The sequence below is a fragment of the Terrapene carolina genome, unplaced genomic scaffold (assembly GCF_002925995.2).
Source record: "Terrapene carolina triunguis isolate 2854851 unplaced genomic scaffold, T_m_triunguis-2.0 Scaffold231, whole genome shotgun sequence".
Classification (NCBI taxonomy): domain Eukaryota; kingdom Metazoa; phylum Chordata; order Testudines; family Emydidae; genus Terrapene; species Terrapene triunguis.
In genome coordinates, this window is record NW_020664582.1 from 12,821,351 (window position 1) to 12,848,125 (window position 26,775).

Here is a 26,775-nt window from a genome sequence, read left to right on the forward strand (position 1 = left end):
TGACAAATCTGTACGGTGACTTGTTGCAGGATGCAGCCAGTAGAGTGTTGCGGTGTGTTACTGATTCACATTGACACCTCACCCTTCATACTCTGAGAGAGAGCCTGGCTATGGGTTTAGGTGGGTTCTGAAGGGACTTTCCCACTCAAATACAGCAATGAGATGGAATCTTTCCTGCTATGATGGGGGATTTGAGAGCTTCCCACCAGCAAATCATACCTGGGAACTGCATTGATCTTTATTTTAAGTGTTGTGCAGATACTACGTTTTGAACAAAGTTGTCTGTAGTTCTTGTTTAAATACAGGTGAAACAAACACTTTGATAGCTGACACGTTGAGTTTGGTGGTAGCATTAATAAGTACCTGTGTCTGGCTCTGACTCGGCAAAGCACATATATAGTTAAACATGTGCTTAAGTGCTTTCCCGGGTCAGCGGATAACAATGCACCCCGTAGGCCTACGCTAGACTGGAGTGAATATTCTTTTTTGTCTAGTGGCCAAAGATGCCCTTATTTCTAAGCTATATCCACAACACCCAAAGCACAGTTACCGATAAGTCACTTGTACCCATAGGTCCTATGATAAAAATGCAGCCTGGAAGAAAAATGATTGTGCTGTCATGAAGTCTCAAAGCTGCTTAGTCTATAAGCCTTGACATTGATTTGATAGTACAAAATTAGGAACAACTCAATGAATTTTAACATGAATAAGTTTATGCTGTGCCTTTTAGCATAACAACTGGTGCAGGCCTTCTGATTATGCGGCAAAAATAGCTTGATGGGGAGAAAAAACAGAATTGTTTGAACTGCATAATGTTTAGGCTTTGACTCTTCTACGCTGAATTATTGGAAAATTAATATCAAGTCTCTGGGTAGGAACGAGACCAGCCTCATAATAAATCAGTCCTGTATTTGCACACTGTACTCCATGGTTAACAAATGTTTGAGATGCCTCACCTAGCAACCTGGAAAGTGTGATCTCTTGAAAATGGGCTGCAGTGGGTGTGGAGAGCTATTTAAATATATAGAGATGGGAACTTCCTGATAGCAATAGAGTTATCTGTATGGAAGAATTAGCTTTTCAACAAATCCACCAGAGAGATGTTTCAAGATATTTCAGATTCATCAACTGGTGGCAATACTGGAGTTAATAAATCTACAGCTCTACCTTTAACTGTGCTTGTAGTTTATAGATGGCTGTTTTGAGGATTTTTGGTCCCTGGTCTAATTACCCCTTTCTTGTGTTGGGAAGGGTTTTTGTGTTAATCTTCTGGTAGAAGCACCGGACAGGGAGTTGGAGGATTTGGGTTCTGGTCCTCGATCTGCCACAGTCATTTTGTGTGTCCTTGGCCAAATCACTTAGCATCTCTCTGGGTGAAATCCTGACTTCATTGAAGTTAATAGTAAAACTCCCACTGACTTCAGTGGGGCAAGGATTTCATGCCCTGTGCTTTAGTTAACTCATCTGCAAGGCGCCACAATTTAAGAAAGATGTGGACAAACTGGAGTGAGTCCAGAGGAGAGCAACAAAAAATTGTAAAAAGTTGATCAAACCTGTCCTATCAGGAAAGGGTAAAAAAAACTGGGTGTCTTTATGTCTTGATAAAAGAAAAGGATGGGGTGGGGAGACCTGATGAGTCGTCAAATATGTTAAGGGCTGTTTTAAAGAGGACAGTGATCAATTGTTCTCCACGTCCACTGAAGGTAGGACAAGAAGAAATTGGCTTTACCCGCAGCAAGTGGGGATTTAGGTTAGACATTAGGAAAAACTTTCTAACTGTAAGAGTGTTTAAACTCTGCAATAGGCTTCCAAAGGATGTTGTCAAATCCCTGTCATTGGAGGTTTTTAAGAACAGGTTAGACAAATACCTCTCAGGAATGGTGTAGGTGTACTTTGTCCTACCTCAGCACAGAGGGTGAACTAAATGATGTCTTGTGGTCCCTTCCAGCCCTCCTTTTCTATGATTCTAAAAAGGGGAAAGAAATTTCCCTCCCGCACTGAGGAACTGAGCCTAAATTGGTTCATTTTTGAAGCCCATGGAGATCCTTGTATTGATAGATGGCTAGCGAAATGCCAGGCTTCATAAATGTGTGTGTAGTAAGGCAATGTTCCATTTTTGTTAACACCTTTTTTCACTTGCAGTTTTGTCTAAACCCACCACAGTTAATAGAGAGAAATGTAAAGAAGGGTTTGCAGTGGAATTGGGTGTACACATGTAAGGAAAAATAACCATTTGGGACACTTTAAATATCTGTGCTCTTGAGAGCGTTAAGGTATTTTATAACCACGTCGTTTTAACAGTGGTCTCATTATGCCCGAAACCTTGGGTACATATATGTGTTGAGCCTACAGCTGATGTGGTTTCCGTGGATGCTTCTCCTTTCTATGCCTCAAAAGGTAAGCAGAGTTCTCCCTTTTTATATCTCTTTGCACCATTATCCCACCAAACGCAGTCAGAGGCCTTGGGGCCCAATTCATTGGCTGCTGACTTCAATGGGAGTCATTCCATTGACTTCATTGGACACTGAATCTGACCTAGAAGCTAATGTCGCATTTTCTTTTCCCAGTAGATGATTTTCAGCACATGGTACCTGCCTACTGTGGTGAAATTCAGATCTTCACAGTTCATTTGAAAACTTATTTCCAGTACTGAATTAATCAAAGTGTATCTCTTGGATTCAGGCCAACCCTCTGTCATGAATCCATTTAGGTTTTGTTTTCCCACTGATGCATGTGCAGCTCAGGCTACAGAGACTTGATTCTGATCCCATTTAAACAGTTTTTTCACAAGGGACAACTTCATTATTTTCAGGAGTTCTGATTTACCCTGGAAGACTAGAATCCTGTCCACTAAGTTGTAGACTCTACACTGTCTGGTGCAACAAACCATTATGACAAACACATCAATCACTTCCAATACGTTTCTTAAACCAGAATATCAGCATTTCAGAAATTCAAATACCACTCCAGAGGATAAAAATGCAGTAATGAGCCAAATTCAGTGCCTGGCTTTTCTGTAGTGAGAGGTCTATGTTAGTGTGTCTTGAAGGTCTAGATTTAGTGTACACAATTTAGTCAAGTTACTGGTAACTGATTACAAGATTTAATAAAAATGCATTTGTATTTGTGATTTGTATTAACATTACTATTGAAGCTTAACCAGTGTTGTTGCTGGAATTTCAGAGATGGTAAGAGCCCGATTATGAACAGGAACTCCTGGGTTCTAGTTTTAATCTTTATTAAGATTATTTTTTACAAGTATAGTCTCTCATTTAAATCAGTTATCTATCTCTATGTATCCAGAAATCTGCATCTTCCTCTTTTAGAGATACAAGGAAGGACACAAACAGTCTTGTTGAGTAAGTTGCTTGCTTTGTTCTTTCGATGTTCCAGCTATGTTTGTTAAATAGTGATATGCAAGGATGTGGATAATACTCATGACTCAACAGTCCATATCATCTAGTATCTTCTACCACTTTTCAGGTTAGAATCTTTTTTTTTTTCTTTTCTCTCATCAGAAGCAAAACAAAGCGAAGACTTCTCAATAAAGACACCTTTGTACTGGAGGTTTAACAGATTAACATATTTTGCTTAGAAAAATTCAGGAATGCAACATAATCCTTGAGGCCATAACACTGTGAATCGGAAAAGATCTGAGGCAGATCATGACTATACTTACAGCTAAGTTATCAAGCAGATTTACCTACTTTCTATTTACCGGTTGAATGAATACTAAAAAATACAGCTCAACCCCTTTGGGAGGGTAGCCGTGTAGTCAAAGCTTAATTTGGCTGGCCAGTGTGGGAAAGGTTAACCCATCACTTCTGTACTGGTCTTCACTTTGAAATGAGCTCTGTTGTTTGCTCCCCAATCATGCAAACACTTACTCATGTACATAAAATTATTCAGGTGTATAAATGCTTGCAGGAGCTGCTACCCTGGTGTGGAATGGGGGGGTGGAGGAGGGACGTGGCAGCATTCATTTGTCTTGTTTAAATTATTGTATTTATGACAGGCTTTGACTGGCTTAACTATTTATAAAGATTTAAAAAGCTGGCTAACGATCTCTAACACTATATACTGAGAGCCACTATGGTATTGAAAGAAAATGACAGCATTAGCAACACTTTTCCACGCTCCTCCCTCCCTGTCTCTTAATAAAACAAACACATTCAGTTGGAGTTCAGAGGCGGAGCGCGTTCATTTTGTGCTAGTGCCGCTCATCGGCTACAGGGTTTTGCACGGAAGAAAATAAGCTACTAAAGAAATATCCAGGCTACCTCATCACAAAGCGTACTTTGTTCATTAATTCTGCCAAGTGCCTTTTAGTTCTTCACTTGTAGTATACTAGTAAACTGACTGCAGGGGATGTTTTGTGGAAGAATTAAATTTAGTAAAGAGAGCTCACTGTAATGTTCAATCAAGGGAAGATAGGGCAAGGATTCCGTGTGTGTGTGTTTATATATGTGTTTTTGGAATTGTTGGCCTTGCTGGTTAGGGACGTGACACTTAGCAAGGTTCTGCTGTATGGTAAAGAACTAAAAGTTGGCCATCAAAAGAGAAGGGAATGTCTCCAGTCTGGTAGATGCAGAACAGCAAGTCTCTTGTGCTCTTATTCTTCCTGTTGATGCAGTCACATTAAATCCCCCAGTAAGGCATGAGGGGTCTCCCCTCTCTCTCATAAACGTCTGGGAGTACACCATACGGCGTCTGTACCATTTTAACCGTCGTCTTCCCAAACAGCTTCCGCTCGTAGTCTATCAGCTGCCTCCAGAAACCCACGTTGGGGCGGATGACGGGGCGTCTTGACTTGACCCAGTTGTAAGCCTCAAACAGAGACACTTTGTGGTACTTCATCAGATAAGCGATGCACAGGGTGGCCGATCTGCTCACACCAGCTGCACAATGGACTAAGGTGGCCCCGTGCTTCCGCGTGACGCTTTGTATCTTATCAGCCACGCTGTCAAAGTATAGGGAGATGGGGGCGTTGGGCACGTCAGCCAGAGGCACTTTGACATATTCAAATTGGGGCCAATTAAAGTTGGGGATCTCAATGGTGGCATTGATTATGCAGGTGATGCCCCGGGCCAGAAGCAGTTGTCGGTTCGAGGCCACGCTGCCCCTGCTCAGGTACAGAGAGGGGGTGATTTGGGCGATGCCCCCAAGTTCTCCTTCAGTAAACATTCGAGGTGCCATCAGAACTCGTGGTAAGGTGTGGTGGTGTCTGGAGGTCATGGAGCTTCCTGGCTCTCAGGCTTCCATTATGGGAAGGGATCCGCTGTGATCTACCAAGGAAATGGTCTTGCCTGGAGGCTTTAATACGGAAGAACTTTTCTCCGCTTGGTCACTAACCCTGTAAAATACAAGCAACACTGTAAGTGGGACAGATATAACAGCAGCCCTGCAATGTAGAAAAGCAGAATCCTATCTATGCCCTGGAGTGCCCCCGGTGGTGGAAGCTCTCCAGGGCAGGGACTGCCTTTCTGTCTTGTGCGCACAGATGGGTCCCGTGACAAATAATAGTGAAAAACACATGGTTTGCACCTCCTTCCTCTTAAATGCACCCTCCCTTTTTAGACATCTAAAATAGGTCACCTACAAAGAAAATAAACATTTGGGGATTCCCCTTCTGTTCCCTTTATCCTACTTAAAGAGGCCCGAAAGTGTCGTCCCCACACATATGGTAGAAAGTTAGGTCCTGTCCAGGTTGGAAGACTGTCTGGAGAACGAATAAAATGGTGCCATTACCGGAGCCAAGAGACTGAAAGCTGAATGAGTACAAGGGGAAGGGATTTTTTAGACTGATTCTTTTAGGATTCTTTTTTAATGCCTCTTTAATGTCAAATGACTAATATACCAGACAAAGGAAGGCTTTGTTAAGGCGCGAGAACCCCTCCCCCTTCACTTAAGCTTTATGAGCTAGCAGTGCACAGCCTCTGGGACTGCCAACATTTCCTCCAGCAAAGACCAGAGCTGGGCATTCCTGCTCTTTCAGAGATTAAAAACAAATAAACCCACCAGGCAGAACCAAGAAAAAACCTTTTCAACACCCTTTCCCTCCCCTCCTCCTCACCCCCCTGTTAGCCCTTCTCAATAAACCCTAGAGAAGCAAAGAAAGGCACATTCTCAGTTTATTTTAATAATTTGCCGGTCATCTTCCAACAGTCTAAGTCTGGAAGTGAAATTGGCAGCTGTTCTCTTCAGCCTGATGTTGGGAGTTACTCATCCAAAGAATTGATTTGCTTTAGCCAAACACAAATTATGCTTTAGTCAAACCAAGTTATTGGGCTCAGTACAGGGGTAACTGGGTGAAATTTAATGGCCTGAGACATACGGGAAGTCAGACTAGATGATCTAGTGGTCCCATTTGGCCTTAAAATCTATGAATCAAAGAGCCAAGCTTGCTATAACATTTTGTGTTCAACACTGTACTGCGGATAAGTTAGATCATCAATAACTAGGGCCCTACCAAATTCATGGTCCATTTTGATCAATTTCAGGGTCCTAGGATTTTAAAAATCGTAAATTTCATGATTTCAGCGATTTAAATCTGAAATGTCAGTGTTGTAATTGTAGGGGCCTGACCCAAAAAGGAGTTTTGGGGTGGCGAAGGGGGGGTTGCGGTGCTGCTACCCTTACTTCTGCACTGCTGTTGGAGAGTGGCGGCTGCAGGCCGGGAGCCCAGCTCTGAAGGCAGAGCTGCCTTCAGCAGCAGCACAGAAGTAAGGATGGCCTGGGATGGTATTGCCCCCCTTACTTTTGTTCTGCTGCTCTGGGTTTTGAGTCTTTCAGGTGCATCTGGATCATATTTTCAGCCTTTTCTCTGCATTTCTGAAGGCTAAAAACTTGCTTTTTTTTTTTATAATTATTAAGGGAAAGCTGAGATTCTCGCCTAATGACATGAATCCAGGAACGAAGGCTTTAAGAAACCCATCAAATATCTTGGCAACACTGTATAGGCCAAGGGATACAACATAGAAGCAGAGGAACGGAGACTCACTTTAAACAACTGTCTCACTGTTCCATGCTGTACGTCACACAGCAAATTCTAGTAGCTGGAGCTGAAAATAGAACCCAGATCTCCGGAATCCCAGTCTAGTGCCTTAATTACAAGACCAACCTTTTTCCCTTGTAGATTTTTTAAAGTGTCATGTATCATTTTTTCTATGGTAGGGTTACAGCATTCCTCTGGCAAGAGGAAATGATCACTTCATGACTCTGTTTGGTGACAGAGAAGCATTCGAATGAGTTTCAATGCCAGAGAATAAAAGTGCTGTAGTCAGTTGACTCAAGGCCAAATTCAGTGCTCAGCATTTCTGAGCTGGCTACAGGAATTTGACACGAATGCCTTAGTTTTGTTGTCCAGTATCAGATGATAATGAAGTCATCTGAACTGAATAGCTCCCTTTTTACATAGACTAATCTAAAAATAATGTAGCTCCGTGAAAGAATACTTGATGAACGTAAAAACCAACACACAGCTGTCCTCTTGAAAATGCTGCTACGGTGTGGATGAACTCCAAGGTAAAGAGTGAGTAACAGCCGCCTTTGAAAAAGCTTTGAGTATTGCACACCTTTGGTTTTCACTCCCTGCTACCTTTTTTGTCTATTTTTCATTTAGCTAGCCAAGATCTAGCACGTTCTAATGGGTGCCAAGAGCAAGTGGCTTGAGGTGGTTATGGCTGATGCATTGTGCATCGCTCTAGCCTTACACTGGGAGGGTTACTCGGAGGGTAGGCGGGAAAGGAATTTTTTTTTCTTACATGGATTTTTAGCTACCCACAAGCTGCATTCTGCGCTTGAAATGGGAAGGAGCTCAGGTGAACAGCAGAGGGCAAAGGAAAAGCTGATTTGGACTTCGGAGCCAGCATCTCAGGAGATAAATAAAACATGGTATGCTGGTATCAGGTGTCCAATCAAGTGTAATGGGCAGGCAAACTCAATAGTGAACGATATCCCCTGTAGCAGTGATCCAGTTTTAAAAGGCACAGTATGGAGGGCTGATCTGAGCTGCTGGGATTTCTGCTTAGAAGGCAGGGAGCCAGTGCAAACAGGCATAATAAAGGCTGTAAGTGCATCTCTTCTTCGCTCAGAAAGAGCCATGTACATCCACAGTGCTATATAAATAACTACATCCGCCTGATGCAGGCAGTCAAAAATCCCAAAGGATACCTGATGTGGATCCTGCCTCTAAATATTGGAGTGAAACTGGCAAAGTGGCAGGTATATCACTGCCCTCTATTGGACAGAATTCAGAACAGCTCAACTGCGTTTCATACACTTTCTACTGCTAACTGGGGTTCTCCTTTAGACTAAGAGGCTCCTGTCTTTTGGGGGCAGGAGGATCAGAGTTCTACCCCTGCTGTCCATGACACTAGCTTGCAGCCCAGTGACGATGGCTTTGTTACGTTAGAAAAGGCATCCCTTGCAAAACACTGCCGAAGAGTACCTTAATGCACCTTCGCTGCTACTCAGAGGCACGGAGCATGCGGGATGTTGGCTGACTGTGGCTTAGCAACTGAGACAAGCTAGCTGGAGGCAGGAGAATAGGATTGTTTAAAACCAGTGCACATCTCCTTTGCGGAAGGATGTGTAAAACTCAGCAAACGCCCCTTTGGATGGCCTTTATCTTTGACTGCAAGTGGTGGCAACATGCAAATATGCTGCTGAGATTCAAAGTGATGGCAGGCACCTGCTCCAGCAGTCACCCAATTGTTTTCAGTTGGGTTACAAAACGTGGGCTCTGCTGAGAGACCATATAGCCATAATCCAGTTCGGACTGCCACAAGCTTCCCCTCCGAGCCTAGAACAAGCAGTTGGCTAGTGGTCAGTTTGGCAAAGGGGTTCCTTCCAGCAGTGAAGGTGACAACAGATAATACGGTTAGTAGAGATCAGATCTTCTGTTCCAAAAAACAGTGGCGTCAAGGAGGGGCGAGGGCTTGTCAGTCTTAACTATGAAGCTGGACCCATCAGCTCTTTCCAGAGACAGGAGTGAGGCCTTTACAGCTTGTGGCTAATTACAGCAGAATACACTTACCTGGCTAGCACGACTGGCATTGGCATTTTTTAAGCCCCTTATCCTGCAACTCAGCCCCTTTGGATCATGATGATTTGTGCACATATTTAGGAGCAACATCCAAATTTTGCCAAGGAGCCCCAGCCATGACCTGGAGTGATCCCTCCTCGGAGTGAGAGGAGAGGTCAGACTCCAGGGCCCTTTCACTCCTTAAGCTCTGTGCAGAGGCTGGCTTTGCCGATGGAGCCATCTGTCTAGTGGGAACAGGAGCGTGACCACCAGCTTGTCCTATGGGCCCCCACCTATTAACAACTCTGTCACCAGTGACCTGGGCTGGACTTGAACACGCAACCTTGTGTAACCTGTGCTTGCTCAGGGTGCCTCTCTGTCTCACTGTAGTGGCTGAATCAGCTAGAAGTTTGAGTCTGTCCAGCCTTTGTGGACTTCAGTGAGTGGAGGCTTGTGCTTTCAGATCCAGAGGTCCTGGGTTTGATCCCTGCTGCCCCCATGGGAGCATCCTGTTGCGCTACTCCTTGCTGAATGCTCCCAAATCCCAGTGCCAGCCTCCAGAGCCATCCCCACGGCACAGCTCTCGCCATAAACAACACTTCATTGGCAAGAGCCAGCTGATCAACCAACCAGACAGCGCAACGTGCCAGTCTCAGGCCGCTCCCATGAGAGATTCAAAGCACTTGAGCCCCGTGCCCTAGTGACTGCTTTAGACGTGCTGCTGCTTTTCAGGAAGCCACTTTCTGCAGACACCAAATTATTAATACTTTTACACCCAGCAAGCTAGTCCTGCTTTGTAAACCACACACCAGCTTGTGTTGCATGAAGCTGCCTGCGTGTGAATTGCAGCGTGTTTCCTGTAGCATCTAGCCTTAGATGGCCTTTCCCAGCCAGTGTAAAATTCCAGTCAGTCGTTTGTGGGGATTTTTTGCGGCTGGTTAATGTGTGATGTTGCTCGTATGCCTCACCAGATACACATTCGTTATTGTTATGTGGGGCTATTTGACAGTCACAAAACTGATGGTGGTTCTGCCAATGGAATACCCAGGACACTGCCCTGCTTGGAAAAATGAGAGGATGAAATCAATAGAAAATAAAGGTCTGTTTATCTCCATCGTGGTAGCTATTCGCCGCAGTAAATTTAACAGAACAGCCCATCGATTAAGGAACCTGGACAGCGTCCAACGTAATGTGCTAGCATATCTAGTGCCGTCAGTTATGGGCCGGTTCCTCGGATCGTATGGTCGTGTACCCTGTTCCCTGGGAGTGTTACTGAGCACTGCCAGGCTCCCCAAAGCAGCAGAAGTCCCCGGCACAGCCTGGCAGCCATAGCAAAGTAGTGGGGGGGGAGGAATGTCACACCTGCCGTTAATCAGTGAGCACTGGCCCAGTGACCCTATTTTGATCTACAGCCCCTCTCATGAAAGGGTTAATTTGCAACTTCTGAGAGCTAAGTACCTGTTTCCTGGACTCACCCACTAAGAGTTTGTTTGATGGTGTAACTGTAATGCGCTGGCTGGGGGCAGGTAATTATGCCCCAGTCCCTCGAGGTAGTGGGCAAAACATCCTGCTGAATGAATTCTTTTAGCAAGGGGCCATGGCGTTGGTGCAGGGGCGTCTCTGCTGCCCACAGGCAGGGTGTGTGTGCACAATTTGTTATAAAGCTTGCACCTCCCTTTGGCTGGTGGAGTTTCTTAGGCCCAGGTCTTCACTGAATGGCTGCCATTGCAGTTTCCATTGAACTCAGCTGAATTACTCTCTCTTCATAAAGCCAGTTATTTTTCTCACTCCCCTCTGAACTCGGACACAATTGCTCTTAACACAAGAGTCGCTATGACCGTACCCCGTAGAAAAGGGCGGGGGGATCTTTCCACCGGCAGCTAGCTTAACACTACGGGGAGAAGAGCTGCTGATGTTCAAATGCACTAAGCAGTCAGCCAAGCCTCCGACTAATCCAATGACATAAGATAAAAAATTCAGAGTGTGAGCAAAGCAGGCCATGTCCACCGCAGGCATGCTCATCACCTCAGACAGGAGTTCAGCTGTTCGCACAGGGACACTAAACGCCGTTCTTTGGACTGGGCAGCACAGACCCTATTATGAGCTCTCACCCCAGGAAGTGGAGCAGTTCGCTTTGCCCCTTCACACATCCTGAATCACCCTGTCCTTCTCTCAAGTGCCTGAAACGCTTCTGCTAGGGAAAGTAGGCTGGGGAGTGAAAATCGCCTTCCACGTCTCATTCCTCCTCTTTGTTTTGCTTGTCCTTGCTTGGTTATATAATGTGGGATTTTCATAGAATCATAGACCTGGAAGGGACCTCGAGAGGTCATCTAGTCCAGTCCCCGGCACTCAAGGCAGGACTATGTGTTATCTAGACCGTTCCTGACAGGTGTTTGTTCAACCGGCTCTTAAAAATCCCCAATGAAGACTCCTAAAGGAGTTAAGACCCAAGTCCATAAATATATTTAGACTCCTAACTCCCACTGAAATCAATGCAAGTTAGGATTCAAAATATCTTTTGAGTACCTGGGCCTATGTGCCCAAATCTCATTCACTTTATGCAGGAGGTCAGACTTGATAATCATGATGGGGAGGAGAGGGGTGACGGTGCAGGGCAGTAGGTGGAATCCTTCTCTTCTCGGCCACTGAGCCAGAGCTGGTCTGTCCAGCTCAGTAGTGGCTAGGAAGCTGTGCCAGCTGATGGCTGTTTGATGGCCTCATGCTAATTAGTGGACAGTTTTCCATCTGGCAGTGGGCCCTGATCTGCGTTCTTATTGGCAGTTTGTGCCACCACAGCACAGAACCACTAATCCACAGGGAGCCTCTAGGCCAGTGGTCCCCCAACTTTTCACGGTCATGCCCACCCTGGGAGCCAGGCGTGGACAGGAGTAAGGGGGCTGGGGCTGAGACTGCAGCTGGGGGTAGAGGTGGGGCTGGGAAGAGAACCGCGGCCGGGAGCTGAGGCTGGTGGAGGGACTGGGGCCGGTAGCGGAGCCACAGCTGGGGGCCGAGGCTGGGGCCAAGAGTGGAGTCATGGCCAGGAGCTGGGGCCATGGCTGGGGGTGGAGCGGGCCTGGGTGGCGCTCCCGCCCTACCCCCCTGGTCTGGCCCAGGCCTCGCCACACACAACCCTGAACCTTCCTCCACAACCTCGTAGGGGAGGGCGCCCCAGAGTTTGGAGACCTCTGCTCTGGGCTCTTATCAAGTCTTGGCCAGCCCAGCGCTCACCCCCTGAAGTGAACACGCCCCACGTGTGTTTGGTGGGAGCCACCTGAGGAAAGGTTGCTGGCCACCATATCAGTGGGCTGTATGGGGTGGGTGTGCTGCTTTGGCCCTTATGAAATGGGGGGGCGGGAGGGAACAGAAGCAAGCTCCTCCCCTCCAGCAGCGATTGGTGGATTCTTGCACTTCCACCTGTGTTTAAGGGGCTGTAGGGAGGAGCCCGGCTGATGCTGTGTTGTGAGAAGGTCCCATATTCAAAGGCTCCAGGTCCCTCTCAGGTGATTGAGTCCCCTCAGCCCTGCCCTGTGGTGTGGATTTCTGCGGAAAGTCTGGCAGATCCTCAGCTCCCGGAGGAGAGTTCACCTCTGTGCTACTTCCCCCATCATAAGGGCTTCACAGCCGGTCTGCCTCCTCCCAACATGGACAACAGCCTCTGAGGTACTCAGCCAAACATGGACACCAGGCGCAGCTGGTCGTGCATTTTATGTACCAGCTAACAGGTATGTGGTTTCCTATGGTGGGAGAGTCTTGAAGGGGCAGTGCGCGCCTGAGCAGACAGGCAGAGGACTCTCTGAATCAGGGTTGAGATACGCTAAGAAAACAGCATGAAGGATGCTTTGCATTACTGCCAGTTCTGTGGTTAGATGGTGGCTCTCAATCTCCCCAGGGTTGCTGCTCTGGCACCGTTTGCTTAACGCACAGAGAATGTTGGCAATCCCTGTGGAATTGGGGTGAGACAGTCAGTCAGTCAGTGAAATATGTGCAAATTCTAGTGCCTCTAAGCTTCTCCAGGCTGACACCAGGGACCTAAATCAAAGCTTTCCGTTGATATGCCTGGGGATTTGTGTGTACACACCCACCGAACGCTGAAGCTGGGATTTTTCAGCAGGGTCCAGCACTCACCCTCTGGGCCAGAGCTTTGAAAGAAATCAGTTTGCATTTAGGCACCAAAATAAGTGGCCAGGTTTTCCTACAAGCTATATGCATGTTGGGTGCCGAACTCTGGAAATTGACTCTCTGTTGCCAGCTCTTGTGACTTTTATTGCAAGTCGTGTGACAGCTGAGGGGTCTGTCTGATGGCTCCGTTTCCTGAAATCCTGTGATTGCATGAGGAGCTCTGCTTTTGTTTTTACAACTAGGAAGTTTCTACGTCTAGGGTGCAGAAAAATGCTTGAAAACGTGACCGGCGCACTCCCTAAAGGCTCAAAAGGCAAATTAGGAACAGCATAGTTTGGCTTAAAAATCATTAATAGAGTATTGGACTAGGACTCAGAAGAGCTGGGTTCTATTCCTGGCTCTGCCACTGGCCTGCTGGGTGACCGTGGGCAAGTCACTTTCTTCTCTGTGACTCAGTTTCTGTGTCTGTGAAATGGAGAGAACAATACTGACCTCCTTTGTAAAATGCTTTGAGATCTACGGATGAAAAGAGGCACAGAAAAGTGAGGTGTTTATTAAATAAGTATAAAGCGTGTTTCAGACCCTGAGTTATTTGCAATAAGCCCCTTGTGGTTCCATTTGGGGAAATAACTAAATCTAGAGGATTGAGCTTTCCCCGAGAGAAAGGAAACTATGTCCCTGGTCCTTTCCTGAAGCACTGTCTGGGGTTTTAATCAGGTTAGTGGCCCGGGTGTGTGAAATATCACTATTAAAGCCGGATCTTCCCCTTCTCCCAAGAGAGATTAAATTATTCATTTTAAACATGACAAATGGGCACTCATACTGTGGTAAAGGGGAGAGTCAATATTGTAGGCATGGAGTGAGCTAGTCTGCTCGGGGCTCTTCTGAGCCAGGCTAAGCAGCAAAAATCGCTGCTTTTCTTGGATAGTGGTGTTTAAAATGTGTGTCAGTGGACAGCCTGCCTCGAAAACCTTCTGCTTGAGTGAAGTCAGTGGCAGGTTCTTCTATGCCCACGAGAGCAGGGTCAGATTCACGTGCACAGCTGGGCCTCTCTTTTCCTTTCCCCTCGCTGTTTGCAAAGATGTAATTTTAAAGTTCTAGAAGGGCAGGCTGCTCACCCTATATCGGAGCAGCAGGAATGTGAGGATGGCGGGAGTATCCCACAGACAGTCACATACGTGGGCAGAAGCTTCTGCCCCAGCAGTGGCTTCGTAACATTGTCTTGATCCATGAAACCCATAATGGCTTGGCCCACCATATCCCACCATCCTGTGTGTAAACAATGGATTGACGGGGGGTGGGACATGGGATGAATTATTGTTTGTCACTTTGTGAGTGAAATGGAGGGGTGGGGGGTGAGGTGTGGATGTGCTGTTGATTCCCACAATTACGCCATTTCAGTATTCATGGCTTAGTCCCCTGTCCGTTTCTAAATGCATCCAACGTCCTACGCTGGCTTTTGCTTTTGCTGCCTTTGGGTAAAAGTTGATGTGTTCATTGAGCTGTCAGTGATGATACCTCAACTCTTCCCACAAGGGTTATAGCTGATTCAGAACCCATCCGTACAACCTTGTGATGGGAGAAAAGCAAGTCAGTCAAGAAAGAGAGTTAATGGAAACCAGGTGTTAAAAGTGAAATCATTTTAGAAAAGATGGAGAATACCTTGGTTGTGTCTCTGTCTAAATGAATGCTCAGAGGTATATGGTGCAAGCCTTGAACCAAATTCTGGGCTGACTTGCTGAGTAGAAGTGAGTTGGGTAACCTGGAGGATAAGTCAGTGCAGAATGGGGCCAACTGGTTTTTCATTCCTGAAAATCATCCATTAACTCAGAAACACTAAGCTTTTGGAGGCAGGAACCATCTTTTTTGTTCTGTCTTTGTACAGTGCCTAACACAGTGGGGGCTCAGTCAGTGATGGGGGCTCGTAAGCACCACTGCATACCCCAGTACAAGTAAAACAGGCTAGCAGTTCCCCAAGGTTTTAGGGTTGAGTTTACAGCATGACTCTACTCTGGAAACAGAGACTGTGTGAACATGGCCTCCTGAAGTTCCACATTTATCATCTCTCAGTGAATTCATATCAGATCTGCTCAGTCCACAAATATAAAGAATTCCCCACCCTCCCACCCAACAAATTCAGCCAGAGATCTGAGAGTCAAGCTGGGTTCTTTCCTTCTCATGCATTGTCACTCGCAATGAATGTTCTGCAGGACAGCAGTGACCTGTGCACCCTCAGTGACACCAATGTAACCTGGCTGCCATCAAAATATGCTGTCCATTGCCTTTGTTCGGTTTGCACAGGCATAACTGATTGGAGCGTAGTAAACAAGTTTGTGAATGGCACGTAAGAAAGAAGTAGACTCCAGCTCGCTGTCTCATAGCTGAATTGGCTTTGCAGGGTTAATGGAAGTAAAAAAGCACACAGGGAGCAGGTCTCTCTGCTAGGAGGGTGCCACTTCTTACAGAGTCATTTGGAAGAGCAGACCTGCCCTTTTAAACTAGGCTCTTGGTAGCTTATAACTGGCTCTGTGAAACATCTTGAAAGTGATAGCAAAACCTTCAGGGGGGAGTTACATAATTGGATTCCTGTAGGTCCAGGTGCTTAATTAGGAGGCCAACCCTGATTTACATAGATCAAGGTAACCACAGGGAGCTGTAAATTAGAAGGGCGCACAGAAGCATTAAGCACACGCAGCGCTGTGTCATACCAGGACATTTGCATGCACATCTCGGGTGCAGTGTAAGGTGTGAGACCTGCTGCCTTGTGACTGTGTCCAAATGAGAAGCAGCCACCTAGCGAGGGTATAGCTACGCCCTGACTACGCTCCCCAGTTGCCAGCGCAGCTGCAGGGCAGGGGTAGATGGCATGGGGAGTGAACACTCCTGCTTCTGGCTCACACTAGCGCGGCTTAGTGCTAGCGTGGGAAATCCTCGTGAAGACTAGGGCTAGAGTCTCACTTCTTGCCTTGTGGTGTTGCTCTAAAGAGCAATGGGTCATGCTTTCTATTCAGGGTACATTTCTAGATGGCTTATAAGGGTTAATGGCGGATTAATCGATGGGAAAAACATGATACAGGCCTGTTGTAGGTGATTAAAGGCCATCCATGGTGTATATTATAGATAGCTATAAGCAATTTATTAAGTAGTTGGGGGAGGGCTAGCTCAGTGGTTTGAGCATTGGCTTGCTAAACCCAAAGTTGTGAGTTCAATCCTTGAGGGGGCCATTTAGGGATCTGGGGCAAAAAATCAGTACTTGGTCCTGCTGGTGAAGGCAGGGGGCTGGACTTGATGACCTTTCAGGGTCCCTTCCAGCTTTATGAGATAGGTATATCACCATATATTATTATTATTATTATTATTAACTCTAGCTATTGGATTCACTCGCTGTTGAAATATCTAGTAATTGGGTGTGTTTCCTAGCCTTGTATCAGAGGGGTAGCCGTGTTAGTCTGAATCTGTAAAAAGCAACAGAGGGTCCTGTGGCACCTTTAAGACTAACAGAAGTATTGGAGCATAAGCTTTCGTGGGTGAATGCCCACTTCATCAGACGCAAGAGCAAGTTTCCTAGCCTTGATGCCCTTTTAATATAAAGTGTGGCCGAGCCAGGGCTGAGTCCCCGATTGTCCCTGCTCTTTTGCAGTGCCAGACACTCTGCAGAACCGGTCCGAGGAGCTTGCAGTCTAGAGTTAGACAGGCCCCAACAAGCAACGAGAAAGTGGGACAGGCGGCAAGGCAAGAGCTGCGATAAGATCCTGCGGTTACCCTGTGCAGGCACATGCACATGGTGCTGGCTTTTCACTTTCTCATTGAGCAACCTTGGGTGGCACAAGCGAGAGGAGTTTTGGGGAGGGATTTCAGTGGAGGGGTGTGGTTCGGGGATTTGGGATTGGGATTTTTGGCGGATGACGTTTTCTCCTATGACCCAAAGCGTTCTGCGTGTGTGCTTCTTTGGAAATATCCCTCCGTGGTTGCAGTAGTATCTTCCCCCTGAGCTAAACTGAGCTCTCCCCATCCGGTACATTGCGTTCCCTGCATGCGACATCGCATCCCTCCCCTCCGCTTTGAGGAATAGGAACTGTCAGGGCTGCTTTTTTCCCACTTGACAGCTGGATCCTGCCAGCTGCTGACACCGTCTCCCCATGCGGGAGCTGCAGAGGCTGGGAAGGGATTTAGGCTGGGGAGTAGGAGGGGGTGGTAACACAGCATGTACTGATATTTACAAACTTCTGAGTGCTGCAGCCACTCGGCTCTGGGCGGGAGCCTCCCAAGGCAAGAAGCCAATGGATTTTTATTTGAACATAAAGGTTTGAAGCAGAATTGGTATTTATGAACTTCTGGCTTCAGGCCCAGCCTCCTCCTGTAAAGTGACCTAGCGAGTCAATACTTAGCCCTGGTGGCTGTATCAGGGGACTCCAGAATCTAAACTTTCATTTAAAAAGAAAAACAAGGTGAATCTGATGCAATAATGCAGTGATGTCTGCCTGAGTCTGCAGGCAGCCTAAAACACCTCAGAGGTGTGAACTACTTCAACTCTGAAGCCTAATGATGATGATTTTAATATCAGCATTGCTTCCCATTTCATTACTTGTCAAAATATCTAAAGAGAGAAGGAGGCCAATCCTATTCTGAAATTGTGCAGCTCATTTTGTCCTCCCCGGGGGGTGGAGTTTGGGTTGTGGGTGGAGTTTAGGAAAGCATCGCTACTTTGCTTTTCCCAATCTGAGAATCCCAATCCCATCACTACTTAATTTTCCCCTGGTGATTTGTAAACCAGTGTCCAAGTGGCTTTCACTTAGCACTTGCTGGAATAACTTGATGAGGTGGGGCGAGCTTCTGCTACCTGTATCTACCCTGAGTACTACTTTGCTCTATGATTAATCCCAGTTTCTTCAGCGGAACTGCTGCTGCAGTAAGGCACTATTCAGCATCAACGAAGAGCCTGTTCCCTAATGTTTAAACAATGAAACTGTAAGGAATTGGGGTGTGTGTCTGTGTGTGTGTGTCTGTGTGTATGTATGTAATTACAGTGTCCTCGGCTGGATAGAGTCAGAATTGCTCATCTGAGTGTCATAGGGCCTATATTGCCCACTGCTAAAGGAGGTTTCTCCTTTAGTTCCAGTGACAGAGGGCAGTGTTTTGGAACAAGAGGATCTGAGCTCTGTCGTCTGGACAGAGCTCCGGCTCCACTCTATCCCATTCCCATGCTGCTGTGAAGTCCCAAGTGCACCGCACAGGGATAACCATGAAATCCTAGGTGGCTACAGATTTGTTACAACATTGAGTGGAAATGAGCTGGCTCTTTCCCGCTGTTTCTCATCCAAATCAATCCCCAAATGCTACAAACTGCTCCTGAATATGCACAGGCTAATAACCACCCTTCTTTATTGGAGGATCGTTAAGTGTTTTACCAGTGAACGAATGGATCCCCCTCCCTGCCCAATTTCACAGGGGTAGAGGAACTGCTGTTTTAATCATTGGAATGCAACCACCTCTGGGGTATAGGCAGCAGCTGTTGGGAAATGCCCTGTCAAAGCTACACAGCAGTTCAGGACAGGAAGTGAGGAATCCCAAGGACAGCTGAAAGAAGGGCAGGGTGGGGCTGTTATGTGTGCACAAGGCAGCCTCGAAAGTTAGAACAGTAATAAACCATTATGAAACTCATGACACCTGGCCTCCCCCCTGCAGCAGTGGGTCTAAGGAATGAGGTCACTCGCTCAGCAAGACGCGGGGGGGGTGCGTTTGGGGAGAGAGGAGGTCACGGTGAAGCTAGTTTGAATCAGTTATTTTTAAATAGGGCTTACACGTGGCAGCAAACGCTTCTCACAGTGCCATGCTGGGCCAAGCAAGGACAGGTCCCTCTTGCATCTCGCCTAGTCTGTGGTGCCCTGCAGATAATTCCCTGCCTGCTTAAGGCTTCACAAACTCCTACTTGAATGGACGGGTTGCTCAGACCTAACGGTGAATGAATTCCTACTTCCTTCACGATTAGAAATGCCTGGCCTTGCGAATTACTGTTTAAAACCCAAAACCAAAAACCCACTCCCAACAGGAAGAGCTCCACAATGCACTGTTTGACGAAGAGAAATTCCAGGTAATCCAACCTCCCCGTCTGCTTTTTGTCCTGTTTCTTGAACCAGCAAAACTATGATGCTGGTGAGAGAGAGGAGCTGCTGATGCTGAACCTGTTGAGAGCACTTGGCAGCGCACTCAACCCAGCATGTTGTTTTTACGGGGGGGAGGGGGAACGGCTCAATGAGAACGGATTCTAAATGTGAATCTTGGTGTTGGAACTTGGTTGTGTTCCGCTTGCGAAATTCACGGGGCATCTGTCTCCAGCTATATTTTTAGTGCTGTGATGCTTATATGGGGTGTGTGTGGGGAGGGTGGAATTGACACGCTACAGTTCGAATTATTTCTCGCTTTACTTTCCAAACAGCAGGAGACCTGGTGCTGCAATCCGGAGATGTCTTTGTTATTTTTAAGTGCAGGAGCCACATCTGCCTAGCTCTCTGCCTTCAGGTTTCTGAATTTCCGTTTGCTTTATGGACGCGCAGCATGTCCTTTTTGAAGCAATGAGTGAGCATGCATGGCAGGGGGGTGGGGAGGGGCTTGTGGGAAACTTGCCATGTTCAATTTGATGTGCAAAAACAGGCCTCTGGGGAAATAAAGCTAGGACGAGGCACTCCGATGGCATAGGTGGCTTTGTTTCTTGGGCCTAATGGGACTGGGAGCCTGGACTACCCATGCTGGTGAACTGCGGCAGCTGGATGACTCGTCTGGAGTCAATGCATAGGTGCAACAACAAGGGGCCAGGCCTCTCCCTCTCAGCTAGTTACTGTCCCTGTCAAATTCGGTGCAGGTCTGTTTGTTCGCATTCACGGCCGTTAACCTTCCACCCCTCTCCTGCAGCTCTTTGGATGTGGTTGCCCTGCTGGTGCAGCCTCAATGCTTGTTTACGCTACAGCCAAGCTCAAGCTGAAGCACACGTACGCGGACTGGAAAGAGGCTCCGTTTCACCCCACAGGGCTGTATCTTTGAGTACTCAAACCAAACCCAACAAAACCTACTTTCCACTCTCGGAATTTTAAAATGTCAACCAGGAGCAGCGCCTGAATCAAAACATGCGACGCACTGAATGGCTGCCCAAGTTGATACAGAAACGGCCAGTGTGCAAAGCAGACCTTTTGGCCTGCGTGAATATTTCTGGTTTCAGTTTTGCTGGGGTTGGAGGTGAGGAGAAGAAATTCTCTTAGCAGAGTCCCAAAATAGAGACTGCAAATGCTGTGCATGTGGCAAAGAAACTGTAGCTCTTCTATCAGGCAGGAGGGAATTAAACACACCTGGTTTGATCCTCCTCTCACTCCTGACTTGCACTGATGGAAGCTTATGGGTCAAATTATCTCCTGCTGTAAACTGGGCCAGTTTGCACCAGGAGAGAATTTGGCCCCGTGGAATGACACCAACATAAAAGGAGAATCAGGTTATTCACCTGGGACACACCATTGGGCCTGAAGGTGGACAGATGTATCCCAGTGGCTCAGGTGAATGTAGAGGAATCTGTTCCCTGCTAACTCAGAGGTCAGTTGATGAAATAAATGATTAGAGAAGATGGTGTAGGCCTGGCTTGACATAAAGGTACCTCAACAGACCGTATCTTTTCAATGCTATCCCCTGCACTCCTCCCATAGCCGCCTCGTTATGGATAAACTGGATGTGTAATGAGATAACAGAGGGCAGGTGCCAATATTCTGAGTTTGCAGAATGAAAGAAACTCATTTGCTGTCCAGTCGGAACAGATTATAATCCCTTTCCAATCTCATCCCCGCCACAAACCGGTCATCGATTATCAGTCCTGCCCATAGCAGCGATCCTGACGCTGAGTCAGGGAAATAGATCCAGCTAGCAAAACTCAGAGGGACATTTGTAGTCAGAACTGTGCCAGCCTCCGCAAAAATGACACTGACCATCTGCGTCAGCTGTCACAGGTCTGAGGTCAGCCTTTACGGATCTGGCCACTACTCTGCGTTGTGATCTCCAGTGTCCCTTCAGATTACCCCTCCCCCCCCCCCCCCCAAAATCAAAGTGAGCACCCCAGAGAGAGCCAGAAATCGACTGTGTTGAGACTAGGCGGGTGCTGTCTCTAACTTCAGTAAGGCCCTTAGCTGCTGCACTGAGGAGGGGGAGAAACAAAAGCTCTCTGTTTCTAGAGTAAGGACAAGTTCCAAATTCTGATTTTGATTACTCCGGTGTAAATCTGGAATAACTCCATTCCCTTCAGTAGGGCTGCTCTGGATTTACACTAGTGTGAGCAGCATTTGCCCCACCCTGTTTACCTTGGGCTAGATTGTGCAACCATTACTCACGTGGAGAAGCACTTAGTCACTCAAATAGACCTATCAGTTTGAGTGAGTCTATTTGCATGAGTAAAGGCTCCATAGTTTTGGCCCCTTGGAATTACATGCCAGAGATAGGCAGCTTTGTGCAATTGGCATGGACAGCCTATGGGTCATACGCCTCACAATCTTTAATGCGTTCATCCTTGCAACCTCCCTGTGAGACAGAGCAGTGCAGTTATCCCCATTTTACAGATGGGGAACTGAGGCACAGGAAGGCTAAGGGCAAATTGCATCCCCATGCAACAGAAAGAGAGACAGGACTGGCTGTTGCAAGCCACTAACCTGGAGCCCCAGCCTGGTACTTGTGGTGGGTTTGTGAACTGCAGAGGGTTATTTTTTTTTTAAGTGCTTATCTGCTCGCCATGTTGCATTAGCAAAGCAAAGGGAACTTTAAGGAGAGGCACGCAACTTGAAATCTTCCCTTCATCATTTCAATGCGATGAATCATAGAATATCAGGGTTGGAAGGGACCTCAGAAGGTCATCTAGTCCAACCCCCTGCTCAAAGCAGGGCCTATCCCCAGACAGATTTTTGCCCCAGATCCCTTAATGGCCCCCTCGAGGATTGAGCTCACAACCCTGGGTTAGCAGGCCAATGCTCAAACCACTGAGCTACCCTATGCGGCACTGTATTAGATAAACTCCTGCAAAAGACTTTGAAGCCCTGTTCACCCCAGTGAACATCTGCACCCCATCCTCCCACGTGATGGAATCTAGTCACTGGCCCCACAATCTAGGCAGTGTAAAACAGTAACAGGCCACAGTCACCCTGCTGTTCAGTTCTGCCAGTCAGGGGGCCCAGATCCTCATCCAGTCCTAGTGGACCCAATGGGAGTTTATCCTGAGTCAGGACTGAATAAGGACACCAAGGTTTGGTCCCATGGTATTTGTTCTCTCTGTCCGCTAGCCCCAAGGACAGTGTGTTAGAGTCTCAATTACATTAATCATGGAGGATCTAGTAGTGCTACACAGATTCTCCCACCTTCTGCCCTGCAGCCTACATAAGGCTCCATGGAGTGAACTGCAGCCTCTGCTACTTTGGGGCATGGGGGAAGGATTCCTTCTCCCCACCACAGTCCCTCACTGAGTTGGCCTGGCTACTCAGGCTGGGCAGTTGATTGGTTCCCAAACAACCAATCCAGCAAAACTCCCATTGACTTCCAAGGTGCAAGAGTGGCCCCATAGAGAGAGAAGTAAATGCCCCCATCCTTCATGGCTTTGCCCCTGATGAGCAAGGTGTTGGCTAGAGCAATAGGGGTAGCCTAGGGGACGGAGCCTATTTGCCTTCACAGAAAGAGACGGAGGGTTAGCTCAATATTGCTTTGCCTTTAACTATAATAAATGCAGCAGCAAACATCTATCTAGCGTGCCCCTCCTGCCCCAGCCTAGGCTCTGGATGAGGATTACACATGCCACGAAAAACACAACCCTACGAATAGTTGCAAAGAGTTTTACAAACATGACTTAAAATAGCAAGCTGCAAATGAACAGGGCATCAAAGTGGGTATCAGGGCTCCGATAAAGTGCAGGCATTTGGCAGTACATAATAAATTAAAACAAGGTTAGATCAGTTTAAGAACAAACAAGTTCAGTACAGGTATATTCTATCTAAATACCCCTATAGCTATGGACACATCTGTTGCGGCTTTAATTGTAACCATTAAAATAATGCTCCTGGGTTGGACATCTTGCTGGTCAGTTTCATTAAGAACTTCCCTATAAATGTCAGGTGGGTTTAAGGAGGAAAAATATATAACCAGGAGACATTTATTTTTTTATCCTTTGCAACCCCACAAAATAAGTTCACTCCCTCCCGCATGGGCAGGGCAGTGTGGCCGATTGTCTAACACCCCTGGGGATTACACTGGCAATGGATGACATTCTCCCCCCTCCCTTTTCCAGTTCCTCCTTTCTCTCTCTTCCCTCCCAGCGAGTGGTACCTTTGGCAATACACTGGCAGCACAGAGACGAGTCCCCTCTGGGAACTGCACACACAGTTGATTTTTCACATTAGGCCCCTGTCTTTCCAGAGGTGCCTCCTTGACATCACTGGGGAAATGTACACTGGAGACTGCCAGGCATGTGCAAACTCCAAGCAGTAAGACGGTGGTGGAGGCGAAGGAGGGGCAGCTTTGACACTGCCGGGATCTTTTTGTGGCCCCCTTGACCACACTCCAGGGTGGAGGCTCAAATTTCCAAATTGACGGCGTTTATTAATGGACTAGACTCGGATTATTTCAGCAATCCCCTAGGATTCCTATTCAATCCCTCCCCTTTCCCTCAGCCCCCCTCCCTCCCTGCTGCTGTCTGACTTCTTAACACCAGGGCTGAATATTTGTTCACTGATGCATTTAATATTTGTTACAACTGAATATATATATATTTTTGCAAACAGCTTAACCTTTCGCCCAGCACCTGGGTAGCGCAGCTGAATAATACCTTCCAGATCAGTTAGTTTCTTTAAGAGTTCATCTCTGGAGCCTAAAACGTCCCGCTGTTTTGTGTTTATCTCTTACCCTGGTGTTGGGAGACATCGACAAGGTCCCCAGCAGCTCCCTTCCTGGGTTGCTTCCTCTCCACAAGAGCAGCTGTGGTCCAGGCTGTCCCAGCGCAGGGTGATGAATGAGCAGCACTTTTCCCTTCCTGGGAATGTCTCCCTGAGCTGCTGACATCTGATCTCACAGCTCCCAGCCTGTGACAGCCCCTCCTTCTTTCCCCTCCCCTCAGTGTTAGCAGCTCTGTGTGTATGTGTGTGTGTGTGTTAGTTACCAAGATACGGTTCTACAGGCTCAGTTCGCCTGGCTCTTCCCCAAAGCAGAGTGAGGCAAACTCATGAGTGGCTGTCTGTTAAAGGGACAGCATTTCTTCCTAGGGAATAAGCAGCTGAAGGCTCAAGATCCAAGACCATTTTCTCTTGTGGCCATGTACAGTGATTGTCCCCTGCATGCAGTTCTGGAGATTGCCTCTTGAAACTCCTATTTTCATCCGACTGGCACCATTAGAGATGCATTCACCTGCGCGTGCTTTTATGTTCGATTCGCTTTCGCCTGCTGCCCGTAACAATTTCAAAACCACACCTGTTGCGGCTCCCTGGGCAAAATCACAGAAATATGACTTGGCTTTTCTGTGGCACTTTACAGACATTAGCCGGTTAAACCTCCTCACTCCTGTTCGGCAGAACAGTATCCTTGTCCCTGTCTTACAGAGAGGGGAACTGAGGCCCAGAGATTTATCCAAAGCCAACCAGGTAGTTGGTGGCAGAGCAAGGGACAGAACCCTACATCTCCCAGCTCTGACCATGCTTCTCTTTAACCTGACCAGTGTTCATGACATCGCCAGGTCCAGTGTTGGCGTTTTTCTCCATGTCTATTAGACACTGGAAACAAGAGCGCAGGAAAGAGAGAGCAGAGCGCGCACGATTAATCCACTGCAGAAACGGGCAGCCAGCCACTACCTCCTGTCACCTTCACCAGTCTCCTGGTTAAGGCACCGGACTGAGAGTCAGGTGGACATGGTCTAGTTCCCAGCTCTGTCACATACACCCTGAGTGACAAGCCACTGAGCCTCTCAGGGCCTCAGCTTCTGATCCCCAGAATGGGGCTAATACCCCCTACCTCACAGGGGTGGGGGAGGTGCTCAAACACTGCAGCCATGGGCACTATGGAAGTCCCTTCAGGGAGGGACTAGATGGACGAGTGAAGCAGGTAGTGTGTGTTTCTAAAATCCAAATGGGGTCCAGATTGAGCTGACGTCATGAGGGCCAACATAAGAGGGGCCGGTATGATCTCGAAAGTTTATAGTATGGGAAGAAAATTCAGATGGGAACGCATGCCCCTAGAATGCTGGCCCATTGCAAGCTTCAGAGGCCGAGACATACGTGGTTTAGCGGCAGCCTCCAAAGCATTGAGGCATTGGCCCGTTTAGTTCAGTTCCTGGTTTGTTGTCCCCCTCATCCCAAAATAGCAACATCTTTAATAGGAAACTTCCCTTTAACTCTCGGTCCTGTGGCTTTTATTTCCCTTCCGTAGGTTTCATGACTCAGCAGCACAGATGGATCCATCCCTCACAGCCTTCAGCACCAAATCTGTTTATTGCTCTGGAGGCTGTTTTTTCCCCCCTCGTCAAGAGCCTATTTGCTTTCTAGCAGCCAGACCTCTTCCCTTACTCCCTGCCTCTATAGTGAAGAATCACATCCCCTACCGTGTGGAGGTGGAGGAGGAGCAAAAAATAGAGAAATTAATTTTAAAATCGGGAGAAATGTGTGTTAATAAAAAAAAAAAAAGTCAAAAGGCCCAAAAATGTGAATTTAAGAATTCTTTAAAACGGAGAGCCTGATTTAGTCCTGTGCTCCCCCAGATTTTCAGTGACTTAATTATTGACGGGGTGGTACACCTGCTTAAAGCTGGAGGAAAGCCGTGGCGTGAATCAGGCCCTTCATGTAGAATTCACGTTCGCTCCTGCATGTCTTCCAAAGAACGGTTGTGGTGGGTGAATGTACGGTCTGGAGGCTCCCTCGCGCTTGTGAGTGTGAGAGAGAAGATACTGCATGAATTTGCACGGCCTGCGTGTGCGCACGGCCTGGATGAAGTTGCACTGTGTATTAAATCTTCGCTTGCGCACAAGTTGTACTGGACTGATCAGATACCGCAAGGGGAGGGTGGGGACAGGTCTCCTGAACGGTACATAATGATCATCAAATGGTTACTTTCCTGCCGAGCAATGCAGGGTTTTCCAGAGCTGAAGATCTTTTTCACACTATTTTGAGACAAGCTCCATGGGAGCCTGGACTCTGTGTTTGTGCTGTGCCTGACCTTGGCTGGGGCGTTTAAGCTACGGTAATACAAATAATTATTATTAATACAAATATTGATCTTTCCAACAGCCTGGCTGGATAATGTGAGTGGAGGACAACTGTCTTGGGGACCAGCCTCTCATAATCTGATACAAAGGAGTAATGTCCCATCAAACAATTAAAGACCTCTACATTTCATGCCCAATAATCTGACCCTGGGCCCTCTCCAAATTACCACAATGCCGGTTAAATGATGGCTAAACATGGCAGACTGCCTGGAAGCCTCCCTGCCAGTCGGTATCATTTAAACCCCCAGACCACAGCCCGGGGCAGTATAAATATTAACACATCTTGTGCTTTTGAATCCTTGTGCCTGCTGAGAGCCTCTCGCCTGGTTAGTGTGCGTTAGAGAAGTCCAATTTATCAGAGAGAACCTTTGGAATC

At 47.2% G+C, this 26,775-nt stretch overlaps 1 protein-coding gene across 1 annotated transcript; it reads right to left on the minus strand.

The window, feature by feature from the left end:
• Positions 1–3,160: 3,160 nt before the first annotated feature.
• Positions 3,161–24,173, minus strand: DUSP14 (dual specificity phosphatase 14). Its single transcript, XM_024195364.3, has 2 exons — positions 24,056–24,173; positions 3,161–5,353 (listed from the first exon to the last, which is right to left on the minus strand). The coding sequence occupies exon 2, from the start codon at positions 5,233–5,235 to the stop codon at positions 4,639–4,641; it is 597 nt and encodes a 198-aa protein (XP_024051132.1). The 5' UTR covers positions 5,236–5,353; positions 24,056–24,173; the 3' UTR covers positions 3,161–4,638.
• Between the last annotated feature and the right edge of the window lie 2,602 nt (positions 24,174–26,775).

Coding starts and splice junctions, on each gene's coding strand:
- DUSP14 (XM_024195364.3), bottom strand. CDS start 5,235: ATGACCTCCAGACACCACCACACCTTACCACGAGTTCTGATGGCACCT.